Here is a 1,199-nt window from a genome sequence, read left to right on the forward strand (position 1 = left end):
AAAACCTTTGCCCTTTCCTCTCCTCAACCAAGTGCAGGCGGCTCCCGAGCTGCTGCCCAAAGCCAAGCCTGGTGCCCTTCTTCCCTGGCTTCTGCACTGCTTCCATGGTGGCAGGGACGATGGGAACCTTGGGGGACATCACTGTCTCCCTTCAAACCCAAACCAATTCCTTTCCTTTGCCTTTTTAGACTCAGCAGATTCCCGGCGGCATCTTCAACCACACGCAAGTCATCATTGGTGGCCATAACCAAATTGTGACCATCAACAGGCAATGGCGCGTGGCAATCATTGAGCACAAGAGCATCAGCGGCTCCTGGAAAACCATCTGGAACTACAACACGGTGAGTGGCAGGGAGGCTGCTCCTTCCCAAAGCGGACGAGGAGACCGGCTCCTGGTAGAGCCGGCCCAGGGACGGCCACTGATTCCTTCTTCTCAGTGCTTGGAGTCCACCAGGCGGGCTCCAATCTCCCAGCGTGGCTTATGGTTTCCATCCTGACTTCATGCCACCAGTGAGAGCTGGACAGAGCTGACTGCTGACTGCTGAATCCTTTCATTGCACAGGGCGTCATTGCAACCAGAGTCAGGCAGCAGAACGCCTGCTACATTTCCATCATGAACAGAAGCCAGATGCCCCGCTTTGATAATCTGGCGCGGCTGGCACAAGAGAGCAGGGTAAGATTGCAAAGGAGGAGCAGGGTGCTGAGCCCGGCCATCATCCGGCCATTGCTTCACGAGCCTGCTGAATGAACGCTGCTTCTTCATCTTTAGAACCTGATCGGCCTGGCAAGACCCAGCAGGAGGATCACCTTTGTCACCAACGGACTGGTCAACAACCTCAGCTCCTACGGCATGGACATCATGGCCATGTGCAGTGGAGTCATCACCTACAGGGCTCAGGAGGTTCACGGTGAGTGCAAGCAGGACAATCCTGACTCTTCCCCAGCTGCCCTTTTTGCCCTTTGGTGGGGCTTGGCTAAGGCACAATTGCTGCTCTTGCCCCTGGGCTGGCACACAAACCAAGGCCTTCAGCACTTGCACCAAGGCTTCGGCACCTCCGCACATCAGGACTGACACAGGGTGGGCGATTTTCTCTTTTCCAGTTTTCCAAGGGCCCCAGGTGAATCTGGGATCCTGCATCACCCTCGATGTGCTGAGAGTTGTGGAGCTCAAGTACTGCAATGGCAACGGCAACTGGAAT

The 1,199-nt window shown here is 55.8% G+C and overlaps 1 protein-coding gene across 1 annotated transcript; it reads left to right on the forward strand.

Annotated features, from left to right (window-relative positions):
• Positions 1–188: 188 nt before the first annotated feature.
• On the forward strand, positions 189–1,188 carry LOC107199644 (gastrokine-1-like; the record flags this gene model as incomplete). Its single annotated transcript, XM_015616954.1, has 4 exons — positions 189–341; positions 563–673; positions 770–908; positions 1,102–1,188. Coding segments are annotated over 4 exons (490 nt in total), but the record flags the coding sequence as incomplete, so codon positions are not given.
• Between the last annotated feature and the right edge of the window lie 11 nt (positions 1,189–1,199).

This window comes from Parus major, unplaced genomic scaffold (assembly GCF_001522545.3).
Source record: "Parus major isolate Abel unplaced genomic scaffold, Parus_major1.1 Scaffold1634, whole genome shotgun sequence".
In the NCBI taxonomy this organism is placed as follows: Eukaryota; Metazoa; Chordata; class Aves; order Passeriformes; family Paridae; genus Parus; species Parus major.